At 30.5% G+C, this 21,396-nt stretch overlaps 1 protein-coding gene across 1 annotated transcript in view; it reads right to left on the bottom strand.

Annotated features, from left to right (window-relative positions):
• The window catches only part of LOC113378794 (potassium channel subfamily T member 2), a 209,007-nt gene extending 187,998 nt beyond the window's left edge, over positions 1-21,009 (bottom strand). The window contains exon 1 of the mRNA XM_026619388.1: positions 20,848-21,009. Coding sequence (XP_026475173.1) covers positions 20,848-20,924 — 77 coding nt within the window. The 5' untranslated portion in view covers positions 20,925-21,009. The remainder of the gene's footprint in view (positions 1-20,847) is intronic.
• Between the last annotated feature and the right edge of the window lie 387 nt (positions 21,010-21,396).

Raw genomic sequence — 21,396 nt, 5'->3', positions numbered from 1 at the left:
TAAACGTTCTCTTATTTATTTCGTAGCTGAGTTTTAACTATCAGTATTCACTCTGTGGCACCAGTCATTAATATTAATTGAACACAATCATAACATTTCCTCTAAACAGCTTTATTGAGCCTATTAAATTATTTGAAAGAAATCTATGGCATTTTTTGAAGACTACAATTATATTCATGGGCCATTTGTGACGTTAATCCTTAATCTAGTGTTCATTATAATGCAGTCCGGTGTTTCACTATTCTCTATTTAATTCTTAATCTAATACGTATTACAGCAACGCTCCCGAAAAGCTATTTTTACTTGTTATCATATTTTAGTTATAATTTCAAGTAAAAATCTAATATCGCTACCGCCAATCAATGGCCGAGGTGGGTATTGAACCCGAAAACAGTGGTTGCAAGATCATGTTCTGAAGGCTGGCTCCTATATCAACATAATTGGCTTATGCTCTTTTATAATTTTTGATATTGTCTTTTTTAACTTCTCAAGGGTAACTTATAGTAATTGCAAAAATAATCGAAAATGAAAAATTTTGCATATCTTTACGTTTCAAATGTTTCTAAACATTTCGGAATACCTTAAAAAAAATGGATGTATGTGTGTGTGTGTCTGTGCGTGTGTGTGCGGATACAAATTTTCGTCGACGATTTCGGGAACACGGTTCAACCGATTTCAATTATTCAAGAAACATTCGATTCGTCGTATTGATAAGGAGACGTGCTGATTAGTTTTTGGCAAAGCCAGGTTAGCCGTTTCGAAGATACGAAGCAAAAAGTGCCAAAAACGGTAACTCAGTTTTTGAGAGAACGGAGCGTCTGATTTTAATAATTCGAAAAACATTTCACTTGTATTGACAAGATGAAGAACTGATTAAATTTTTGGGAAAACAGGTCTAGCGGTTTCGGAGATCTAAAAAGAAAGAAAGTAAAAAAAAATGCCATTTGGCGGTCAAAAATGCACATCAAATTATCAGATATTCTATGAAGATTTTAATAATGTGTATCCATTTTTTTTAACATTTCCATAGATTTCGTGACGTCGTTTGTCCATAAACGGCGACGCGGCGCTTACGCTTCGATATTTTGTCTCTATGCAGCTAAAGCTGTGCAATTGCTTTGAAAAAATTCAAAATTTCCAAAATATTTCAAAAATAAAAAACATTCATTTCCAAAAAGAATTTTTTCGCAGTTTCAATTTTTTTCAAAAATTTAAAATTTCTCAAAAATCTAATTCTTTCAAAGTTTTAAAAAAATATTTAACATTTTAAAAAAAAATAATTTCTGGTACGAAAAGTTCCAGCAATTTGCCTTAATGCACGATGCCATATACCACTAGTTCTTTATATTTTTACCACCTTATATTTGGAAAGGCAAGTTAAGAGTAAGATCAGAACAAGTGCCCTCGAAGTGTTGGTGTGGTGTTTTTGTGCTATCATATACACAAAGTATATTTATTGCGCTACCGAAAATGTACTAAAAATTACACTTTCGCGCCCTTCCAATTATTTGGGCCACGCCTTTAACGCAAATACCAAAAACAAATAATGAATATTGATGACATGAATATACGCGTTTGATATTGTCTTTTTTAACTTCTCAAGGATAACTTATAGTAATTGCAAAAATAATCGAAAATGAAAATTTTGCATATCTTTACGTTTCAAATGTTTCTGAACATTTCGGAATACCTTAGAAAAAATGGATGTATGTGTGTGGTGTCTGTGCGTGTGTGTGCGGATACAATTTTCGTCGACGATTTCGGGAACACGGTTCAACCGATTTCAATTATTCAAGAAACATTCGATTCGTCGTATTGATAAGGAGACGTGCTGATTAGTTTTTGGCAAAGCCAGGTTAGCCGTTTCGTCGAAGATACGAAGCAAAATGCCAAAAAACGGTAACTCAGTTTTTGAGAGAGAACGGAGCGTCTGATTTTAATAATTCGAAAAACATTTCACTTGTATTGACAAGATGAAGAACTGATTAAATTTTTGGGAAAACAGGTCTAGCGGTTTCGGAGATCTAAAAAGAAAGAAAGTAAAAAAAAAATGCCATTTGGCGGTCAAAAATGCACATCAAATTATCAGATATTCTATGAAGATTTTAATAATGTTATCCATTTTTTTTTAAATTTCCATAGATTTCGTGACGTCGTTTGTCCATAAACGGCGACGCGGCGCTTAGCGCTTCGATATTTTGTCTCTATGCAGCTAAAGCTGTGCAATTGCTTTGAAAAAAAATCAAAATTTCCAAAATATTTCAAAATATAAAAAAAATTCATTTCCAAAAAAAATTTTTTCGCAGTTTCAATTTTTTTCAAAATTTAAAATTTCTCAAAAATCTAATTCTTTCAAAGTTTTAAAAAATATTTACATTTTAAAAAAAATAATTTCTGGTACGAAAAAGTTCCAGCAATTTGCCTTAATGCACGATGCCATATACCACTAGTTCTTTATATTTTTACACACCTTATATTTGAAAGGCAAGTTAAGAGTAAAGATCAGAACAAGTGCCCTCGAAGTGTTGGTGTGGTGTTTTGTGCTATCATATACACAAAGTATATTTATTGCGCTACCGAAAATGTACTAAAAATTACACTTTCGCGCCCTTCCAATTATTGGGCCACGCCTTTTTAACGCAAATACCAAAAAACAAATAATGAATATTGATGACATGAATATACGCGTTCACGTTTAATTATTTATTTATTTATTATTTTATTTATTTATTTATCGTATAGCCCACAGAGTAGCTCCAGGAGGACTTAAAAATACAATTTTAATATACATATTATAATATACATATTATAATAATACAAATATACTAATATATGATATTAATATTAATAACATAACATAATATAATTCATAACATAACAATACATAACACAAAATAAAAAACTCTTAAAAAAAAAATTCTTAACGGTAAAACTAAATTATATATGATGGAAATAACATATTCGTGGCAAAATATTAAGATTAATTTGTACAGATGGTAATTAATTGTTTTACTGAAGTATTGTGAATATCGATATCTTTATTAATTGAGTTGAAATTAGAGGACATTAGCACTAGGGTTTGTCGGTTTTCAAAAACCGGTTTTAAAAACCGGTTTTTTGACGAAATTTATGAAATTCGAAAACCGGTTTTTTTAGTAAAAAAAGCCGGTTTTTACTGTATAAATGGAAAATGACAAATATAACCTAATATAAAATGCGATGCAGCGTTTTGATTCTTGGAATCATATCGGTTCAATAGCGTTTGGAATCTTATCAGTCTGCCATGATTACCAGAAAAGTTTTGTGTTGTCTTTTGTCTAATGTATATATTAATTCTAATGTTCATACGAGTGTTTATATTAATTCAGATCAATGGACTTCTTTGTTTCTTTATGTGCAGTTTATAAGTTCAGTATTCAGTGTTCAGTGCCATTGATCGATATTTGATACAGATATAATACGAAATGTAAGTAGTTATTTTATTATAAAAATATATATTATTACTTAAACTATTTATATTTTTGTTGTCTAAAATGTCAGACTGGAATGGAATTATTTCAAAAAAGTAGACAAAAAAAAAGCGCGTTGTATTTATTGCAATAAAATGCTTTCTTGCAAAGGATCAAGCACAAGCAATTTACATAATCATTTGAAAACAGTACACGATAAAAAAAACGAAAAAATTCTCGGGTGCCGGCTCTACTTTACAAACATGTACACAACCACGTATTTTTAATTTTGTGAAAAAAACTAGTTTAGAAGAAATAGTGTCAAAGCTCGCTGCATTAGATGGACTATCAATTAATTGCATAACAAATAGCTCATTTATAAGAGAGCCATTACAAAAACGGAATTATTGCTTACCACAGAATAATTCTAGGGTTATGGAACTTATTTACAACTTTTACGAATCTATAAAGCATGAAACTATAAATGAAATAAACTGTATGAAAAATAAAGGACAAACATTTTCTATAACTATAGATGAATGGACTAGTAAAGGAAATCGAAAATATTTAAATATTTTTGAAATCACATTTTATCAAACAAAAAAATAATTAGAATTTTGAAAATTAATTCATTGGAACTACTCGAAATAGAAAATACTCGCGGCTTAGCTTAATTGTTTTTAAAACTAAAATTGATATTATCAAGGATGTATCTAATATATTTTTTTAATTTAATAAATAAATAAATGTTTTTTTTATTTTAAATTTATTCATTTATTCGAAAATTCGAAATTTTCTTTCACTATCATAGAAATATTTACATTCTTATATGTGAAAATAATGCATAAATAACGAATAATTATTTTCAGAATTATTTAATCCACATAAACTATTATATAACTATTTTTGATCGACTAATTAAAATAAAAATAATTTTGTTTACTATCCATAAAATTTAACAATGAATAATTTCAATCAAATACTGCTTAAAATTGCACTAAATTTGTGGATAAATTTTTGTTATTAACAGAATATTCGAGCAAAAATTTATTTTCTATATAAAATTCGAAAACCGGTTAAAACCGGTTTTCTGGCAAAATTAAAATTCGAAAACCGGTTTTCTGAAATGTCGGTTTTTGTATAAACCCTAATTAGCACTATAGGTGAGTTTAATAGAGCATTAGTCTTAGGAGTAGGATATTTGAAAAACATTTGAGTTCGGGATGAGAGTCTAGGAACGTTAAAGGATAGTTGGTTAAGAATTAGAGGACAATCTATGGCATTATTACATAATTTATACAGGAACAAAATACTATCAGTGAAACGACGTGTTGCAAGAGATGATACGCAGAATGTATTAAGTAAAATATTGTGGTCGAAACCACGTTCAGGATAAATTTTGTGTTTTTTTAAAGTATAGATATTTTAGAAATTTTCTTTGAACCTTCTCCATCGCATCTGAATATTGCTATGGTTAGGATACCAAATGATCGATCCATACTCCAGCTTTGAACGTACAATTGCATAGTATATGCTAATTAGTGACAGATTAGATTCAAATTTTTTGCAGTTTCTTAATATTATTCCTAGTGATTTTTGCGCCTTGCTACATATGTTAGATATGTGATCTGTAAAAGTCAAACTAGAATCAAATACAATGCCTAAGTCAGATATTTTATCACACCTTTCTATGCAGGTGTCAGAAATTTTATAATCAAAATGCGTCGGAACGCGCTTGTTTGTAAAACTAATAATTTTGCATTTAGATATATTCAGTTCCAGTTTATTTTGAACACACCAGGAGTGAAATGAATTAGTTGAGACTGCATTACTAGGCAGTCATCTATTGAGTTTATTTTAAGATATAACTTAAGGTCATCTGCAAACAATAGATGAGGACAATTAATTACTTCTGATATATCGTTGATAAAAATATTAAATAAAAGAGGACCAAGGGTGGACCCCTGGGGCACACCCGAGCTGACAGTTGCAAAGTTACTCAAAAATCCGTTAAGAAAAACGAACTGTTTACGATTTTCAAGATAGCTTTTAAAGAAATAAGTAAGTGAAGTATTAAAACCAATTTTGAATAATTTAGTAAGTAGTATATTGTGATCTATTTTATCAAAAGCTTACTAAAATCAGTGTAAATTACATCACTTGTCCGTTAATGTCAAGATTCTCAGCAAGAAATTGTTTAATGCATATAAGATTAGTAGTTGTCGAACGAGCAGGCATAAAACCATGCTGATTATTAGAAATTAAATATTTTATTGATGGAATTAGTTTATTAAATACAATTTTTTCAAAACTTTAGCAAAATTAGATAATAAAGATATGGGTCTATAATTAGTAATATTAGATGAGTCGCCATGTTTGAAAATTGGTACTATACGCGCTATCTTCCAACAGTTCGGAAAAGTGTTTGAACTCAACGACAGATTAAATAAAAATGTAAGTGGATCACAAAGAACAGTTGAACAATCACGTACAAGAAATGATGGAATACCGTCAAATCCAAATGTTTTAGAATTTTTCAATTTTGCCATAGCAACTTGCACACAACTAGAATCAATCTTTTCAATATCAACCATTACTCTATTGTTATGATCAAACGAAATAGGCATATCTAGCTTGGTTGATTAACACTAGAAAAGTATGAATTAAATGCATCTACTATAGCATCAGGTGAATCATAATATTTGTCCAAGTAGCATACTCTATTAGGAACTATGTTAGAGGCAGTCTTACTGCGTAAGAATGACCAGAAGTATTTTGGATTATGCGATAGAGAACGTTCAACATCTGTTATATATAAGTTATAAGCGTCTTTCATGAGTGATTTTGTTAATTTCCTATATAATTTAAAATTTTCGTAATATAAAGTGTTATTAGTTAATTTATTTTTTTGTGATAGTATTTTTTCATACGCAAGTTTTTAATAATGTTGGAATTAAACCAAGGTTTAAATTAATTGGATGGAGAGTTCTTGGTTTTAGGTACAAATCTATCGAATATACTATAAATAGTGTCATAAAAAAGATCGCACGCATCATTTACGTCGGAACAGGTATACAGAGAACTCCACGATGTGTTTAAAATTTCCATGTAAAGATTAGGAAAATCCGCTTTATAAAAATTGTAATGAGAGGTATTATTATTAAGTTGTAATGCATTGGCCTTAGGTAAAAAGGATGTTGTAAGGGAAACAGAAATATGAAGAGCAGGATGATAATTATCTTCAGGTAACAGAGGTTCGGTATCATGGATAATATTGCAGTTATATGAGCTAAAAACTAAATCTAACAATCTACTACTAATATTGAAAATATGATTATATTGATTGAGACCTAAGAGATTCATAAAATTATAGATAGAGTTACATTTTGTGTTAGTGAAATTGTGCGAATATTGAGCAAAATGAGGTACATTAAAGTCACCTAAAATTAAAACATTTTTACCAGAGATATGAGATTCAAAGAGTTCAAGAAATATTTCAAAATCTTCAGATGATACATCAGGTGGCACATATACTGTAAACACATATATACACAATTTATTAAGAATGCACTTGCAGCCAACAATATCTATCGATGGAAGGGATTCACCAATACAGTCTAATTCCAAGGGTTCACAAGTAATATTCTTATTCACGGCAAGAAGAACACCACCGCCACGATATTTATTATTGACACCATATGATCGATCACATCTAAAGATATTAAAACTGTCACAGAAGAATTCGGAGTTGTGTACATCATTCCTTAGCCAAGTTTCAGTAAAGGCGACAAAATCATTTTCAAGGTTGCATGTTGCAAGCAGGCAATCAGAAATTTTTGTATTTAGTCCGCGAACATTTTGATAATAGCATGTAATAATATTACTGTCTGTGGGCAAAGTCAGTTTAAAGATACAATCTGTGGAACGCCATTGATATATTTAATTTTTAGATTTTTTTCACCATTTTTTTCGCGCTCAAGAAGCTTGACTTTTAATCCCTGATAATATTTTTGTTGCCTAGGTGTCCGATCTTCAGTGATATTGAGGTTTTTGAGATTAGCACTGTCTTTTAGTTTTCTGCAATTGAGTAAAATTTTTTTAGGCAAGCTATTGTCTTTAAATACGATTTTTAACGGCCTTGGCTTAGTCCTTAGCGTGTCCGGTTTCCCCAATCTGAATAGATCGAAAGACGACGGCGAGCAAGGTACACCTATTGTCGCTTCGAATATATTATTAATCAATGTGGTATCCTCACTTTTATTATAATTGTTAGTATCGTTTAGTGGTTCTTTAGCATTATACACAATTATATTAAACGAACGCCTATTACGTTCAGAAGTTTCATTAACCAAGGCTTCGAATTGATCTTCATCTATTGCTTTATTATTGTATGATTTGCATTCTTTTAGTGCAGTTATTTCACGTTGTAACTGCACTAACATAAGTTTGATCTCGCTCAGGTCATTTCCGAGATTCGCACACGCACAACCAGTGGCGGATCCAGCTTCGGCGTCAGGGGGGGGTCATAATTGAAAAGTTTTTAAAGTCCTCAATGAGTATGTAACAAATTTAATATATATATATATATATATATATATATATATATATATATTAGAAAGAGCGGGGCGTAAAGATTCGCGGGTAAAAAGGTCCACTACCGATATCTCAAAAACAAGTAAAGTTAAGAATTTCTTAACAACAATATTTGAAAGTAGAGGGAAAAATGTACAACCAGCCATCACCCTGATTCTTACGACGTTAAAAAAGCATTTTTACAAGAGATAAATTAAATAAATCTTTATTCCAACTCTGCTGGAGAATATTTTGGACAAAATATCGAATCAAGGTTATATACAGAGTTATCTCTGTAAAAAATGTATCCATAAAATTCATATTTTTCATTGGTTGAATAATGTAGCTATTATTTCGTTAAATCCCTTTAAAATTAAAAATAGTAAATTGGATTGTTTGTCCTCTCGCCGATTTTACCCCGCCTATGGGGTAAGAAAAGACCAAGTGACAATTTTTTTAAAAACAGCAAAAAAACACATTTATGTGATGAATTAGCTGTAAGTTGTACTAAAACATAGTCAGACGATTTTTTGTTTGATATGTCTGATTGGTTGTTATGTTTTTCGTTTAGTTTTCACAATATAATTGCTCAAAGTTAAATTAGACCCGCCTAACCCTATATATGTGTATTTTTATAAAAATAATCTGCGTCTTTGACGTGTGTCAAAATTTGATCTTTCCTCGACGTTTTCTCGTCTGAACCGATGTTAAAATTTAAAAACTATAAAATGGAACTGAATAAGCGCTTGCGTTGATTAGTTTTTTGAGACGATTGGTCGATCCGTTTCTTTACTATTGACAGAAAAGTGCAGAAATTATCGTCCATGTTTTTGTCAAAAATTTTTAATCGTTTTTGCTTAAACTATTCGATTGATATCATTTGGAAATAAATGGTTTCTGGCGAAGATCGGTCAAGTCGTTTCTTTTTAACTTCCCGTAGGGCAAGTTATAGTAATCGCAAAAAAATCGAAAATGAAAATTTTTGCATTTCTCGACGTTTCAAAGGTTTCTGAATATTTTGGCATACCTTAGAAAAAATGGATGTATGTGTGTGTGTGTGTATGTATGTATGTGTGTGTATGTATGTGCGGATACAAATTTTCGTCGACGATTTCGGGAACACCGATCAACCGATTTGAATAATTCAAAGAACATTCGATTTGTATTGATAAGAAGACGTGCTGATTAGTTTTTGGCGAAGGCAGGTCTAGCCGTTCCGAAGATACGGGGCAAAAAGTGCCAAAAACGGTAACTCAGTTTTTAAGAGAACCGAGCGTCCGATTTTAATAATTCAAAAAACATTTCACTTGTATTGACAAGGTGAAGAACCGATCAAATTTTCATAAAGGCAGGTCTAGCGGTTTCGGAGATCTAATAAAAAAAGTAAAAAAAAATGTCATTTGGCGGTCAAAAATGATCATTAGACATATGCACATCAAGTTATCAGATATTTTATAGAGATCTTAACTATAAATATATTTTTTGTTTACATTCCTATGGGTTCCGTACCAATGTTTACACGTTACACGGCGACGGGGCCCTTACGCGCTTTGATATTTCGTCTTTATGCAGTTGAAGCAGTACGATTGCTTTGAAAAAAAGTTTAGATCTTCCAAAATATGTCAAAATAACAAAAAAAAATTTTTTCAAAAAAAAATTAAAAAAAAAAAAAAAAATTAATTTTTTTTTTCAAAAAAAAAGTAATTTTTTGTCCAATGTATAGTTTCTCAAACATTTTATTTTTTCGAAGTAAAATTTTTTCAAAAATGTTAATTGTTTTTAAAAAAATTATAATTTTTGGTACGGGAAGTTCCAGCAATTTGCCTCAAGGCACGATGCCTTCATTGCCTTAAGACAGAATTCCACTTACAGCTAGTTCATAATAGATTGCTATTTTTTGGCGATTTAAGCAAAACTTTGCATGGCGATAGAGTTTCTGCTCTAAATGAACGTACTAAACTATATTAAGGCCTGCGACAAGTGGTTTACTTATGATAATTAAAGTTTGGATTATTTGGCCGCGTTTTTAAAAAATTCACCGTGTGTTTGTATTCGGCTTCGTATTTTGTATGTGTTTGTTTTCCATCAATGTGTAATATTCAAACCATTTTTCAAAAAAAATAATTACTATATTTGAAAATAAAAACAATTTGCAATAGTTTCTCACTTCAAAATGGTTTACAGCGATTAGGAATACTTCTCTAAATCAGTCATTATTAACTTCCCATAGGGTAGTTATAGTAATAGGCCGAAAATCTAACGTTTTGAAGGTTTCTGAACACTTTGCCATACTTCAGAAAAAATGGATGTGTGAGTGTGTTTTGTATGTCCGCATTCTTTCGTCCACGTTTTCGGGGGTATGGTTTAACCGATTTGAATGGTTCAAAAAACATTCGATTCTTATTGTTAGGGAGATGTGCTGATTAGTTTTTGGCAAAGACAGGTCCAGCAGTTACGGAGATACGGAGTAAAGAGTGCAGAAAACACAAATCTAAATAACATTGAGTTTGTAATGATTGTGAGATGAGGTGATTAGTTTTTGGCAAAGGCAGGTCCGGCAATTTCGGAGATACTGAGCCAAATATGCAAAAAATGGCAGTTTTAGAGAGAACTGAGCGACCAGTTTGAATGATTCAAAAAACTTTCTGCTTGTTTTGACAAAATAATTGCTTTTCAAAAAAAAATTGTTTAAAATTTTTTTTTTTGTATATAGAAAATAATTTAGATTTTAATTTTAATTCTGACTAAAGTTTAAAACTTATATACTATAAATAAATAGTTTTAACTTTGCAATTCAGTTTATATAGTTCTTATAAATATTAGACCCTGTTAAAATATTTATAATAATCTATTTGAAAACATTTAATATTCCTCGAACATTTCGTTACGGTACGGGAAGTTCCAGCAATTTGCCTTAAGGCACGATGCCAAACACCACTAGTTAACTTCCCGTAGGGCAAGTTATAGTAATCGCAAAAAAATCGAAAATGAAAATTTTCATATATCTTCACGTTTCAGAGGTTTCTGAACATTTTGGCATACCTTAGAAAAAATGGATGTATGTGTGTGTGTGTGTGTGTATGTATGTACGTGTGTGTATGTATGTGCGGATACAAATTTTCGTCGACGATTTCGGGAACACGGATCAACCGATTTGAATAATTCAAAAAACATTCGATTCGTATTGATAAGGAGACGTGCTGATTACTTTTTGGCGAAGGCAGGTCTAGCCGTTCCGAAGATACGGGGCAAAAAGTGCCAAAAACGGTACCTCCGTTTTTAAGAGAACGGAGCGTCCGATTTGAATAATTCAAAAAACATTTTACTTGTATTGACAAGATATAGAATTGATCAAATTTTCATAAAGGCAGGTCTAGCGGTTTCGGAGATCTAATGAAAAAAGTAAAAAAAAATGCCATTGGGCAGTTAAAAATGATCATTAGACATATGCACATCAAATTATCAGATATTTTATAGAGATTTTAACAATAAGTATACATTTTTTTACATTCCTATGGGCTCCGTACCAATGCTTATGCGTTAGACGGCGGCGCGGCACTTGCGTGCTTTGACATTTCGTCTCTATGCAGTTCAAGCAGTGCGATTGCTTTGAAAAAAAGTTCAAAATTTCCAAAATATGTCAAAATAAAGAAAACATTTTTTTTAAAAAAAAATTTTTTGTTTTCAAAAAAAATTTTTTTTTTAAAAAAAAGTAATATTTTGTCAATTTTATAGTTTCTCAAAAATCTATTTTTTTTCGAAGTAAAATTTTTTCAAAAATGTTAATTGTTTTTAAAAAAATAATAATTTTTGGTACGGGAAGTTCCAGCAATTTGCCTTAAGGCACGATGCCCTAATTGCCTTAAGACAGAATTACACTTACAGCTAGTTTATATATTGATTAACATTTACAGATGTTAATATTACAGAAAGTTCATGCGTAAGGGCCACTCACAGTCAGTTTAATTTTTTGAATTTTGAATGAATTTTTTTTCCTAAACTGTAATAAAACAGCAATTCGCAATACGATTGGAAAATCCTTAAATTTTAGGGATTTTGACTCCGCCATTCGTCTACAATCAGTTAAATATTTAAGTTATATAATGTGTTTGGTGAATGAAATCATTATGAAGTAATTTTGTTGTTAAATTAGTGTTTTATCTAAGTCCTACAACAGGCTCAGGGGGGGGTCATGACCCCCGTGACCCCCCCCTGGATCCGCCACTGCGCACTACAGTTCCACATTAGTCCTTTTTTTGATGTTATTGACCGCACTTCAGATAAACTCAAATTAACACATGTATACTTATATTTGCATTTGCATGCACAACATGTCACCAACTTATCTGACGGGACTACGCCACTGCAGCACACACACGTGTTTTCAGAACTCATATTTTATTAGCTAGATTTTATTGCAGTTTAAGGGACACTAAGTACAACGATGTTAACAGTACAGAGGACGAAACAAGACTGATTATAAGATATCTAACCTATAAATCATTGTGCATAATAATTTTGTTGAGCCTTGAAATACGAGCTTTATGTGTTGCTTTATGTTAAGTTATAGTCATTCCTGGTTAATGTGGCGTCAAAATATTAATCTATCAGATATGTATATATCAACTTATTCCAGCTAATTATAAGTATTAAATCATCGTCTCAAAAAATTGAAGGTAAGAGTATATGGAGGGCAAATAGAATAAGATTTGCCTTGCCTGCATCAAAGCAAATACAGTTATCAACCGACATCACAATGTTATTTAATATTTTTTTGGAAATCTTTGGCGTTTGATATGATCCAAATATCAATCAAATATGCCACAGATGGTCGACATCTCTATACGTTTCGTTTTTAAAAAAAAATATTTTATAAAAAAGTGACTACTGACATTTATTTTAATTATTAATTACTCACATGTCAATTGTCTATTTTCTAATGATAGTCTAAGAAGTTCAAAACTACTATCAGAATAGAATCCTACATTTCAACATCAAAATACTCAACATATATAATATATATATATATATATATATATATATATATATATATATATATACAGTACAGGCCAAAAGTTTCCGGACACATGAAAAAATCTCATTTTCTGAGTTTTGAGCTATATTTTGCATATAAAAATAATTTTATTCAAGTTAGTTTTGTACATTCTACGTAGTATTAATATTTAGTGACTGATTTGTAACCAATTTGTGAGAAATGATGGACTAATTAGCAATGAAAATGTTAAAATGTCACAGTCGATTTTCCTGAATATGACCACCCTTTGCTTTGATCACTGCAGCGCATATTTTTGGTAATCTTTTGACGAGTTTTTGCAATGTTTGCGCAGGTATGTTCTTCCAGGACTCGTTAAGGCAATTCCACAGGGCAGGGAGGCTGCTTGGATGCAAATCAGTCAGACAAATGCACAACAGTTCTATTGGATTAAGATCCATTATTTGAAGTATTTTTTCGTCTTGTTTTCGCTTCAAATAATTGGCACAGAGTCGGGAAGTGTGTTTAGGGTCATTATCTTGTTGAAAAATAAATTTTGGACCAATTAAATTAAGACCAGATGGAATGGCGTGGCGCTGAAGTATGGTATGATACTGTTCTTTCTTTAAAGTTCCATCTATTTTGACAAGCGATTCGACTCCATTGAATCTAAAACAACCCCAAGCCATCACTGAACCACCACCGTGCTTCACCTTTGGCGAAATACACTTAGAATTGAGTCTTTCATTACCCTTCCTACATCGATGATTTCCGAAAAGTTCGAATTTTGACTCATCCGTCCATAAAACTGATTTCCATTGATCGATGGTCCAATTTAAGTGGGTTTTGGAAAATTGCAATCTCTTTTGTTTATTTACTGTTCGCAGAAGTGGTTTTTTGAGTGTCCTGCACAATCGCCGGATCTTAATCCAATAGAGCTGTTGTGGGACGAGCTTAAATGCCTCATGAAGGATTTGCATCCAACCAGCCTCCCTGCCCTGTGGAATTGCCTTAACGAGTCCTGGAAGAACATACCTGCGCAAACATTGCAAAAACTCGTCAAAAGATTACCAAAAATATGCGCTGCAGTGATCAAAGTAAAGGATGGTCATATTCAGGAAAATCGACTGTGACATTTTAACATTTCATTGCTAATTAGTCCATAATTTCTCACAAATTGGTTACAAATCAGTCACTAAATATTAATACTACGTAGAATGTACAAAACTACCTTGAATAAAATTATTTTTATATGAAAAATATAGCTAAAAACTCAGAAAATGAGATTTTTTCATGTGTCCGGAAACTTTTGGCCTGTACTGTATATATATATATACGCAATGTAAATAATTGGGCTTAAATTGTAAATTTAATAGTGATCAACTAATCAAGCTTAGATTTCTTGGTTTATTAAAATATAATATGTTAGTATTGTTCTAATGCATAATAATTTAATGTGTATGAATTACAAAACGCAAAAGCAAAAATCGCAATCATTTAATAGATGGTAAAACTCCATACCATTTCATATCTAGAAAATATTTCATATTTCGATCATCCTTAATATAGGGATATTAATTGATAATGATATTGATATAATAAAATAAAATTTGATCTGCTTATTCAAAAATAAAATGGTTAGACCGATCGGCGCGAATAACTAATCAAGTAAATAACCAATTTTGGTGTCAAACAATTGAGAATGATTTAAAACTTAGAAAATATAAAATCAGCGATCCGATCTGGAGAAAACAAACTTCACTTTCGGAATGTGTTTGATATTTGAAATCGCATTTGTAAAATATATGACACAAAAATTACTTTTTTTATGTTACTAAAATTTATTATATTTATATCAATTAATAAATGATTAAACCCTAAAATGACAAAAGCATTGCGCTTGGTTCAACTGCCGGTCAAAGTTTATATATATACATGTTGAAAATATGTTTGTAATTGAAAAGGGGAAGTAATATTTGCAACAAGTCAATGATAACCGACTAATGCTGTACTCAATAACAATACTGTACGTAATTAATTTTTTCTTGAATATATAGTTATTAATTTAAACTATATCGCGCGGGGAGAGTTTAACGACGTATCTCACGATGACATCTGTGGGCGTATTAGTTGATCTGATTTGACAGTGTTTTATCCTAGACAATATTAGAATATGATTATTCATGGTGTTTATATTAGAATATCCAATTTTATTAACATAATTGTTAGTTGTAAGTGGCATTTTGCTTTAAAACAGCAGGCTTGTCGTAATATGTAAGTTTGAATCATGAAATCTATCGTTGTACAAATTTTCATCAAAATTGTCAAAAACAATTTTCAACAATTATTTATGAAGAAACGGCCTGGCCAATTTTTACCAAGAAAATAATCAACGCAATTCTCAACTCATATCTTTCGAAGGATTTCTAAATTTTTAAAATCAGTTGAGGATTTTTTTTTTTCAAAAACGTTGACGAAAAACTTTTTAACGAGCTCTGAACAAACGTTTGGACGATCGTGAGCGAATCACTGCTCGATTCAACCGTTTATAGGAAAATGACGACTAAATGGTGAAAAGTTGGACCACATACACATGCACACACACGCAATTTTTTCAGCATTAGGATCAAACAATTCCAAATCACTTGAAATGCCGAGAAACAAAATTCTGAAATATGATTTTCTGGTGGAAATATATACTTCTTTGAGAAATTTGTAATTAAGTAAAAACACACCATAGCATATTTTTTAGAAGTAATTATAAATGACATACAACATATCACCCATAAGATAACCGATGCGGTTGCGGCATTCATCAACTAAACAAACAGCATTTTCGAACACTCTGCAGCAGATAGACTTGAAAATCTCTCTTTTTTATTGTATTTCATCATTAATCATCAGTTGTTTGATTTGCTTTGGTTTGGCATGCACTCGATGCTTACCTATAAAAAATCTGCGGGTGTAAAACATACATCCCGTTGAGCACTTTTTTTGAAAAAATCCGCCTGACGACGATAGAGACCGCAAGCAATTGTAGTTAAAATATCATATTTTTTGGTGACAAAAACTCACGTAATCTACTAATACTAAATATAAACCGTATTTTGCGAGTGAAATTCTTTTTCAAATTTAAAATTTTCACAGGTAGCATTCACAGGTATGCATATTTACATACGCGTGAATGTGAAGGAAATGAGCTATATCCGAACGCAATATGATGTTGGTTTTACGGGTGCTATTCATCATAATGTTAGTATACAATTAGCGTCATTATTTTGTTTTGATTGGTTTGATTCCTATATTTTGAATTTTTATTAACTTCCCGTAGGGTAAGTTATAGTAATAGGCCAAAAATCGAAAATGAAAATTTTTGCATATCTTCACTTTTCAGAGGTTTCCGAACATTTTGGCATACCTCAGAAAAAATGGATATGTGTGTGCGAGTGTTTGTATGTGTGGAGACAATTTTTCGTCGACAATTTCGGGCGTACGGATCATCCGATTTGTATGGTTCAAATAACATTCGATTACTAATGACGAAGAGACGTGCTGATTAGTTTTTGACAAAGGCAGATCCAGCCGTTTCATAGATAGAGCTAAAGGTGCAAAAAAATGCAGTTTTTGAGAGAACTAAGCATCGGATTGAATGATTTAAAAAACTTTCTGCTTGTGTTGATGAAACGATTACTTTTGAGGAAACATTTTTTTTTATAATTTTCAAAAAATATTTTTTAATTATTGAAAAATAATTCGGATTTTAATTCTTATCCTTGTTAAAGTTCTAAACATCACTTATTACTTCAAATAATAATTTTAACTTTGCAATTCAGTTTATATAATACTTAAAATATTAGACAATCTTCATTTTAATCGATTGATTAAGTTTTACTTTTTATAAAATAAGAATAATGGAAGTTAGATTATTTATAATAATCTATTTAAATACATTCAATATTCCTCGTACGGCAAATTCCAGCAATTTACCTTAAGGCACGATGCCATATACCACTAGTTTGGATTAAATTTACAATGTAATCACAAATATACATTTGCATTATTATTAAATATTTAAATTAATTGGCCTGTGCTGTACTGTGTTTCAAAAAGTTCGAATAATACTAATAAATAAAAATTTAGAGGCCAATTCTCCGGTAAAATAGACCGTAACATAGCGTTGTTTAGGCACTAAACTACTGTCATAATGCTGTGTATTTGCTATGCGGTCAGACATTATATAAAATCTAAGTTCACGTTTGTGTTATTACGACACATAATAAGATGCATATGATAACATTCTTTTTGACGTTTGTGCGTTTTCTAGGTTAGATTTTATATCTATAACACCTGACTGCACAGCAACCGCATAAAATGTTGACAGTTTTTAGTACCAAGAAAGAAGCGTAACATAGCGTTATTTATAACAACGCTATGTTACGGTCTATTTTACTCGGGAATTATCCCCTTAAATCGGTATGTAACGTATAGGTATGGCAAATGTTAAAATTGTATGTGCCGATGGAAAATTTATATAAATCGATTATCCATCCTAAAGAACAAAATTATATATCAAAAGATGCAGGAATGTTCGTAGCGAATAAAGATAAAAATTAAGTCGTTATTCAAGTGTCGTTCGGGTCGGATGGCGCAGATAGATGGGACTTTTCGGCAATAAATAAAACTTCCAACGTTTCAGCAGCTTCGGGAATACGGTTAAGTTTATCCCAAATTGTGAATTATTAACAACACGCGTCTAACATAATAACCATTTATTCAGAAAACAAAATAAACACCATCTTATTTCTTAAAATATGATATAAGTGAACAATGAAAAACAAACCAAATATTTTAAGTGAAGTAGCCAACATTTTTACATCAAGCCTTAAGAATAAACTCTTAACTGCATTCAACACATAAATAATTTATTATTTTATATCGATTTTTTTGTTAAATGAAAAAATAAAACAAATTCAAGTATTATTATTACTCCAGTCCTTATTAGTGGGCGATGGCAACAAAGCTTTTGTTACGGCTGTAATTGATTTTATACAGAATTTGATAATGTTATCTATCGATAAAATTTTGAATCCGATCGATATTGCAAAGTTCCACTTTCAGATACAACTTATTGTTCATTTATTTAGCAATCAATTTAACAGTTAAGCTAAATTGAAAAATTCCAACTACAAGTATATCTAAAAAAATCCTATAAGTATTAAATCAAAATTTTATGCGTTATCCAGTATTCTATTTTTTTAATCTTTTGAAATAGGTGTATAACATATCTGCCACTACTGAATTTGTACATATAAACAAAATCACAATTAATTTATATTATTACGACTAACCAATTTAATATAAAAATACTACAAAGATTCCGAAATAAAATACTTTTTGTTAGACAAATCGTTAATGCACCCAAATATATCCCTTTCTGGCTTCTTCATAAAGATCTGGAAATAGATTCCATCCGAAACATTGTCAGGCAGTAAGAAGTATAAAAACGGGCTGACTGAATATACTAATAGAAAGTTGTTAGATCAAATTCGTAGGAAAATAGTAAAAAAAACAATCCTATTAACCTATTTAAGTATTCTGCTAAAAATATCTACTTAAATTTCACTTATACCTTTTTTGTACTGTCATCACTGTAATACACCGCTGAACGATATAGTTTTATAATTTATATTTTTTTATCTTTATGATATATATATATATATATATATACATATATATACATATATTTTGTGGTCGTTTCTCATAAATAATTGTCAGAAAAAAATTTGTCAATTTTGGCGAAAATTTGTACAACGATAGATTTCATGATTCAAACTTACATATTATGACAAGCCTGCTGTCTTGAAGCAAAATGCCACTTACAACTAACAATTATGTTAATAAAATTGGATATTCTAATATAAACACCATGAATAATCATATTCTAATATTGTCTAGGATAAAACACTGTCTAATCAGATCAACTAATACGCCCACAGATGTCATCGTGAGATACGTCGTTAAACTCTCCCCGCGCGATATAGTTTAAATTAATAACTATATATTCAAGAAAAAATTAATCACGTACAGTATTGTTATTGAGTACAGCATTAGTCGGTTATTATTAACTTGTGGCAAATATTACTTCCCCTTTTCAATTACAAACAGATTTTCAACATGTATATATATAAACTTTGACCGGCAGTTGAACCAAGCGCAATGCTTTTGTCATTTTAAGGTTTAAACATTAATTGATCGATATAAATATGATAAATTTTAGTAATATAAAAAAGTAATATTTTACAAATGCAATTTCAAATATCAAATGCATTCTGTAAGAGAAGTTTATGTTTTCTCCAGATCGGATTGCCAATTTTATATTTTCTAAGTTTCAATTCCTTCACAATTGTTTGACACCAAAATTGGAGAAATATATATATATATATATATATATATATATATATATATATATATATATATATATATATGTGTGTGTGTGTGTGTGTGTGTGTGTGTGTGTGTGTGTGTGTGTGTGTGTGTGTGTGTGTGTGTTTGTGTGTATATGTGCTGTAATTAATTTATTTATTTATTTATTTATTCAACGCCCAATGTAATAATACAATAATAAAATACAAAGTATTATTACTATATAATCGTATATTACACGGAATAATCTGTTTGTCAGAGTTCATATTTACATAAGAAGTGTATAATACTAAAATGCCTCCCGTAAAACTAATAACTGTAGATAATATATATATATATATATATATATATATATATATAAAAACAAAAGTTAAAATTGTATTTGTCATACATTTTGGACCTCCCCGTGAATTAATGGTTAGAGTGGCTAATGTAAGGGATTTCGATACCCGCATCGGGCAGCCTCATGTGGAGCATAGTCGATATGTGATCGAATTGATGAAAAGTAATAATAAACTAATAATTAATAATACACATTTAACCGTTACTTACAAAAAAAATATTTGACTAATTTTAACAAAAAAAAAATAATCAAGCCATGTGGTTGTTTGAATCGAAGTGAAATTTTCTGAGAAATCTTGCATCAAGAATTATGTACTATTGAACTAATTTTACATCTGATATTTATAAGTTTATCGACTTTTTCAAAATGTTTTCAGAAAGTGAAGATGTAAATAATTAACTGTTAACTACAACCTACAACAAGCAGCTCAGCTTACAAGACTAAAAACTGATAAAAATTATATCTTTCCAATGTTTGTGTCAATCAAGTTTACAATTTGACTTGAAGTAACGGTTCGGTCAATTATTACGCTAGATTAGTTAGCGATGACAATTAAGATCTATCGAATAGTTCTTGAATTTTTACAGCAGTGACAAAAAATAGTCTGACCTGCTAATTATGAAGAAATGACTTGCCTGAACTTTACCCAAAAGTAATCGTATTTATCTTCCTAATGACTTGAAACATCGAGAAAACGTAAAATTAGCAAATCGAATTTTCTGGCAAAAACAAACTTTTATGGAAGTTGACAAATGTTATATGTATATGTATGTTCGTGTTTGTGTGTGTGTGTGTGAATGATGTGTTACTGTATATATACATATCTTTATAAATGTGTGCGTGTTAATTTTCCGTATTCAATTATATAAATTTTTAATGTATTCACAAGCTGGTACACATTATTGCCTAAGCATATTCGAGCGCAAGTTGCGTGATTTCTGAGACCAGTTTAATAGTATCAAAATTAAGGATTATGCCAATCAATTATATGTTAATTTAATGTCATAATACCACGAAATTAGATGACCGATAAAAACGTGCCATTTCTTATTAATTGGACTTCTTACCTTGGGATTTTATCATAACTGTCCCAATTAGTGAGACAATTATAGGAGCTGTAGCGGCTCGATGGTCCCATCTCCATGGATTTTCGCTAGACTATATGTAACAAAACCAATTCCATACTTTTCTAAGCCGAACAATCATCACATTACAAACGCCATATCACACTTAGGCTCAATGTCACATATTTTCAATCCTTTAGTAAACACTAACAACAGACATTTTAATGTAAACACTGCATTGTCCGAGTAAAAGGTAATAAATTTTGATACCCGATTTGGTGTTTGGTATTGATATTATATAATATAAGCAAAAGTTCAAAATATGCTATACGTACATAAATACACATATATCCATAATACATATACATTTATACAGTACATTATATAAAATTGATATTACAAAAAGCTGGGGTAAAAAATATGCTGAGAAAGCACGTTAATTATGGCCGTAGCTTAGAAAACTGATTAAAATATTTTAAATGTTTGTTTTGTGTAATAAAACTATTATAACATATTGAAATAACAATGTATTCTTATTAGAAATTCCGTCGG

This window comes from Ctenocephalides felis, unplaced genomic scaffold (assembly GCF_003426905.1).
Source record: "Ctenocephalides felis isolate EL2017-DRISC unplaced genomic scaffold, ASM342690v1 CF-g0.4_SCAFFOLD_01886, whole genome shotgun sequence".
Taxonomy (NCBI): Eukaryota; Metazoa; Arthropoda; class Insecta; order Siphonaptera; family Pulicidae; genus Ctenocephalides; species Ctenocephalides felis.
The sequence above is the reverse complement of the archived record's forward strand: the minus strand, read 5'-3'. Positions and strand labels throughout refer to the sequence as shown.